Source organism: Conger conger, chromosome 9 (genome assembly GCF_963514075.1).
Source record: "Conger conger chromosome 9, fConCon1.1, whole genome shotgun sequence".
NCBI classification, from domain to species: Eukaryota; Metazoa; Chordata; class Actinopteri; order Anguilliformes; family Congridae; genus Conger; species Conger conger.
In genome coordinates this window covers 26593577-26599676 of record NC_083768.1, presented here as the reverse complement: position 1 = coordinate 26599676, position 6100 = coordinate 26593577, and the positions used below count along the sequence as shown (strand labels likewise).

General features: G+C 37.6%; 1 protein-coding gene across 1 annotated transcript; it reads left to right on the top strand.

Moving 5' to 3' along the window:
- The first annotated feature begins 583 nt into the window (after positions 1-583).
- On the top strand, positions 584-3121 carry snai2 (snail family zinc finger 2). Its single transcript, XM_061255464.1, has 3 exons — positions 584-804; positions 1129-1671; positions 2189-3121. The coding sequence occupies exons 1-3, from the start codon at positions 726-728 to the stop codon at positions 2368-2370; spliced, it is 804 nt and encodes a 267-aa protein (XP_061111448.1). The 5' UTR covers positions 584-725; the 3' UTR covers positions 2371-3121.
- The last annotated feature ends 2979 nt before the right edge of the window (positions 3122-6100 follow it).

Below are 6100 nucleotides of genomic sequence, written 5' to 3'. Positions count from 1 at the left end.
TAATTGTTGGATTTTATTTATTTATTTTGACAATTTATTTATTTTTACTATTAATAATTTGTCTTGAGATTTTATTTTTGTTTCTTGCTGGTCAAACCTTCTACTGAAATATATAGAGAAATGGCTATGTTGGGTTGTAAATCCAAAACGAACCACTTGAATATGTACTTTAATATGGTTTCTTTCAATTAAATGCGGTGGACTGAAATAACTTGCTACCCAAAAAGTAGCCTAACGCTCTTCTTTCTCGAGCTAGGCAATAAAAATCTAATTTGCAACAACCTGTACATTCCGAAGATTACACAGGAATGCTTCCTCAGAATAGTGCACTTTTCGGCAACAAGTCCAAACACCATTGCTGCCCCACGACCCCTCCCATCAACCCCGATGTATTTTCACAAACACCTGTCTCGCCAGAAGGAAGTCTTAACTCCACCCCCTTAAGTCCACACGTCAAAAACGTAATTTTTAATTGGGTTGAAGGGACCCATGATATGTAAATTACAACACATAACTCCTCCCCCGCACCTGACCAAGAGTATTTACTGCTCTAAACTGCATTTTGCCAAACTGCCACTATAGCGTTGCGCTGCACGATGTTCCTGTCTTGGACTATGCAATAGGAAACTGTGAGGTTACAGTGATTTGTCGCTCACTGAGAAGGGCTGGGACCGTTATATTTATAAACCCGTTTCCTTCACTGGCTGGCCTATTTCATTTTCAAGATGCCACGGTCGTTTCTTGTAAAGAAACATTTTAACTCAGCTAAGAAGCCAAATTACAGTGAACTGGACAGTCCCACAGGTAAAACTAAATATTTATTTCTAATTTTCTCAGAAATTGTGCAGACAACATTGTTGAATGTACCTCGCATTAACTTACACACAGTTGTCACAAAGATACCTTTTAATTGTAGACTATTGGGAAATATAAACTTTTCAGATGGTCTGTATGGTAGGCTATTTCTTTGAACTGTATTTCTTGTTTAGCTGAACTATCTATATTTATGACATGGAGTCTACCCCACTGGACATGGTTCTCATACGTGTCTGTTTTCCTGCATCTAAAACATGTCATACGAACAATGTTCCGCATTAATTGTTAAATATATTTTTGTTTCATTTGCAGTGTTGATTTCACCATACTTGTACAAGGGCTTCCCGGTGCCTGTCATTCCACAACCGGAGATTCTCAGCTCGGTGGCATATAATCCTATCACTGTGTGGACTACGAGCAGCCTGCCGCTATCCCCTCTACCAAATGACCTCTCTCCTATCTCCGGATACCCTTCGTCTCTCGGACGTGTTAGTCCACCACCGCTTTCTGATACTTCTTCTAAGGACCACAGTGGTTCTGAAAGTCCAATAAGCGACGAGGACGAGAGAATCCACACCAAACTCACAGACCCGCATGCCGAAACTGAGAAGTTTCAATGTAGTTTGTGCAGCAAGTCCTATTCCACGTACTCAGGACTGCTAAAGCACAAGCAACTGCACTGTGACGCACAGACAAGGAAATCGTTCAGTTGTAAATACTGCGAAAAGGAGTATGTCAGCCTTGGAGCTCTGAAGATGCACATAAGGACCCACACTTTGCCTTGTGTCTGCAAAATATGCGGCAAAGCTTTCTCCAGACCGTGGCTGCTTCAAGGACACATCAGAACGCATACCGGTAAGCACGTCTTAACTTTATAGCTGTTGGCAAACGTGTCGCCAAAACAGGGGAAGCCATTGCGAGTTTTTGAGACTGCGAGTTTTCTAACAAAATTCTTAAAGTCTGTCCAGCACCAGAGTTCTCGCATTCGACTGCTCCAGATATCAAATGGTTAATGAAATATAATACATGCATTTGTGAATGTTACCGCCCTAAATAAGAGCTTTGCATCACTGTCAGAAGAGAGTCATGTTTTATATTTCGTTTATTTTAAATACTACCACAAAACGATGAATTATATAATGTAATGTGGCTTGAATGCTTTTTATGAAGAATTATATGTAACGCAGTCCATTAGCTCTGCAACCGTACACGGGGAAGTTTTTCATGTTAATGCTCAGGTTAAGAGCGTTTTTGCTACGTTGTTTTGAAATGAGGAATTGTTAATTGTAGCGGCCTAGCTTTCAGAGCAGCTTCATTTTCTATTCCGTATTGGCATATATTGACGTCTGTTGATTTTCGTCTTTTCTTTAAGGAGAGAAGCCCTTTTCGTGCCCACACTGCAGCCGAGCCTTCGCAGACCGGTCCAACCTCAGGGCGCACCTACAAACCCATTCTGATGTGAAAAAATACCAATGCAAAAACTGTTCCAAAACCTTCTCCAGAATGTCTCTTCTACACAAGCATGAGGAATCTGGCTGTTGTGTAGCACACTGAGACAGGATAAGCAGCAGAGACCTTTACTACTCCAGTGGAGGATATAATGAGGTTCTTTAAAACATCTGCGCCGTCTCTTTGACTGAAAAACCAAATCCATGTCATTTCAATGTAAAACTCAGTATCAACTCTCGTCAGTTACATTTCATTTAAACAGTGTTGTTTTTTAAACTTTTCCATTGCAATCAGTGTTTTCTACTGCCAAGTGCCTAGTTATTCTTACTGTAAGTAGCATTGGAGGTATCTGACTGCATTAGGCCTTCTCCAGTGTAGAGATGTTCTCGCCAATTTCAAGTATAGGATTGGTATCAGGAATGGTTACAACCATTTTTATACTTACCTTGCACCTTTTAAAGCATTGCACGACACATTCCACATGGTTCGTGATAGCTATACAAAGAGGTGATTTCCAGCCAATAGGATATCTGAAGCCATTGCTGTATAGGGAATTTGTGCAAGTCCTTTTTTTAAAGAATGAAAGTATTTAAACTCTGTTGCACAGGCATAACGCAATAACTGTTTGACAGCACTCAAAATAGCAATACTCTTGTCAAGTGCCTTAACTCAATTAGGCATTTGTGTAATGTCTGTTTCTAAATAATTAAGTTTTGCATTTATATTTTTATATATTTGAATGTATTATGCGTGGCTGAGATGAGTGCATTGTATCTAGATTGTGTGAACTGAAAAGGCTGAATGAATGTTTTTAGTGTTTTTTTTACACATTTTAAATAAAATTGCAGGAATTGTACCTAAATGTTTTGAGTTTTCTTATTCACCTAGGAAGAGCTTATTGGGTGAAATGACTCTTCCATTATTCTTGACATGCTAATTAGCACTGTGTGTCTGCAACCACACAATACCTGTGAAATGAGTGATGTATCTGTTGACATTTACATTTATTTAGAATTACAGGATGTGCACATTGTGACTCCCAACAGTTGGCAAGAACTGTTCAATTTAGCAGGACTAGTTACAATCATCCACTAGTGGTGTATTTCTGACCCAACTATCCTTTAGAGATGGGCAGGCTCTATTATTGCATCATGTTGTTTCATGAAGGTATAATGAAAAACCTTATTTACCTGTGTCTTAAATATACTTATAAATTAATCTCTGTGGTAAAGCCATTAGATGTTTAAGAGAATGATAAATATTGTGAAATGCAGCCTTGAAAGAATTGGAATTCAGGAAATATTCTAATTTTCATGAATTATACAGTACTAAAACCATTTTAATATCATGTCTTGATACATCTTGGACTGAATATTTCCTTGTGAAACAGAATTTAGTGATTTATTTATTTGAATATTAAATGATGTTTTTCCAATTGATATTCTGGAAGACTGCTAGCAATGTACACTTATTGCTGTGACCTGCAATTTCATTCATTTTCTACAACCATAACAAGAAACAGAACAAGGCCATTTGAATGGGATTGTATGGGAGGAACATATCTTAGGAAATCACTGACCACTTAGGGGCTGAACCTGCTCCTTGTGAACCTGTTCAGACATCAAACAACCTTGAAATTTAACACATGGATACAATATTGACCTGCAGTCACACGCTACTCTCTTTGAAGGCTTCAAATACTCTGCCCTTTCATTTGGTAGTGTGGGTGTGACTTTAAAGAGTAAAAGCTAATCACAACACCTGTGAAAAAGATCACCTCTGAAGCTGCTGGTAAGGACACATTAATGGAAATTTATTTCTGGCTGTACATTTCACAATTGTGTGTATCCATTGAAAAATGCAACCTCTTATAAGAGCTGGATACAGAGTACAGTATAAACCATAACATTCTGAAATGCAGAGATGTTTTTATTTTTTGTCTTGTCCAATTGTTCCATGGGCATTTGATCTAACAATTTAATAACACTTTAACAATGTGTGACATGAAAAAACACATCAAGCAAGACATATTCTCCTTTGCTATGCTTACTACATATATACAATTTCATAACTGATACATATTTTCTACAATAAACATTTTATGAGATGCATTATAATTATCTGAAGAATGTGTTTTTATTCTTAGCTCCTAACTTTTCTTTTTATCTGAGACTTACATTCTATCTACAGACAGCATGAAAATACTCAAAGAATTTAGATAGGCATGTCTGAACTAACAAGCAACAATTGCAGCGAATACTGCATCTTGTGTGCGAAGTAACAACTCGTAATTTCATGCTACACATCTACAAATAATTGTGCCCTTAAATGAATACGGAATTCTGTAAAATTCTGTATCAATGCTTTATTTTTAGTTTCACTGCATCAACTTGTAGAACTTTTCTGTTGATCTCAAGATTAAAATGTACAGTAAACAATAGCACAGGCAAACAATTATATGCCTTATTAGCATGAATTAACTGACCCATAACTTGAATGTAGATTGATATATTTGTTTCAGTGCTGAGAAAACATACATGTTGTATGTAACTGAGGACAGTGTATATTATGCAGAAATACAGTAACAAAGTTGAATCACCTGTTGAAAGTTGTGAAAAATGTGCAGCGACATATGCAACCTAATACTGATGGGCTTGAGATACAAAAGTTCATGTTTGCCATTAGATTATATTTTCCATGGACTGAAGTAACTTACATGTGGAGGTAAAACTGTTTGAAAAACCTCTGATGTATGGGGTACAATATTTACACATTTTCCATTTCCAGTGTATGAGGTTTATGCTGCCTTTTCTTTCAAGTTGTGTGGGTTATATGCAGGGCTCCCTTGTGACAATGGGTGGATTCCTAAAAGTTTGAGTCACCAGCAGGCACTAACCTCAGGTGGTCTGCACAGCCCAATTTCATTGGACAAAGGGATCTGAAGGATATCCAATCTCTCTTTCAGAGGCAGAAACAGGTGTCAACAATCCTAGAAGCCCCAAGCATAAGCCACTGTAACACACAGTACCATTAGACTGCACTGATGGTGTACTATGAGTATCAGCCTGTATTAGTCTGATTCCATATCATGCCTTAATAGATTGTAATACTCACGGTGCCACACTGCAAACTCAGAGTGCAATGTGGCACCGTGTTTTCAGAGTGCAATGTGCTAATGCTGTTGTAATAACATGTTTAGGAATTGCACACACCTTTGCTCTAAGGTTCATGTAGAAATACGGCACTGGTTTTATTTCATGTTTTGTCAAACATCATATTTGTCTGAATTATGGATTATTGCAACAAATACATCCAAAGGAGAAGAAATGACTTCATTATAATCTTTCTAAAAATGTAACCATCATTTCAGAAAGAATAGTTTGGAGGGTGCACCTCAACCCTCATACACACATTTTCAGCAGGTTGAGCAGTTGCACTGATGCATTCACAAGGAAGCAATTTCTAGAAATAAATGACTCAATTAACATACATTTTGCCTAATATAAATGCATTTAATTGCTATCACTGCCTCAAGAAGTTAGAAGGCTTTGAATTCATTGTATGTCTTGCACTTCTTGTGCATCTGAAGTCATGTCAAGCATCACTCAAGAGTAAATAAACAATTGCTTCACCATATTCCTGCTGCTTGTCTCCATTGTGTCATATTCGATACTTGTGCAACAGCACACCTCACTCCATTTCATATTCAATATGGCCAGGCATGCTGTCTTTTTAGTTTTTGCTGAAGGATAGAGAATACAAATTCCCCATGTTTCCTGCTCACATGATATTTACCACTATGATTAGAACTCAGACTTCAGAACAAAGCCATACC

Coding starts and splice junctions, on each gene's coding strand:
- snai2 (XM_061255464.1), top strand. CDS start 726: ATGCCACGGTCGTTTCTTGTAAAGAAACATTTTAACTCAGCTAAGAAG. Junction 805..1,128: donor TGAACTGGACAGTCCCACAG/GTAAAACTAAAT, acceptor TTTCATTTGCAG/TGTTGATTTCACCATACTTG. Junction 1,672..2,188: donor ACACATCAGAACGCATACCG/GTAAGCACGTCT, acceptor CTTTTCTTTAAG/GAGAGAAGCCCTTTTCGTGC.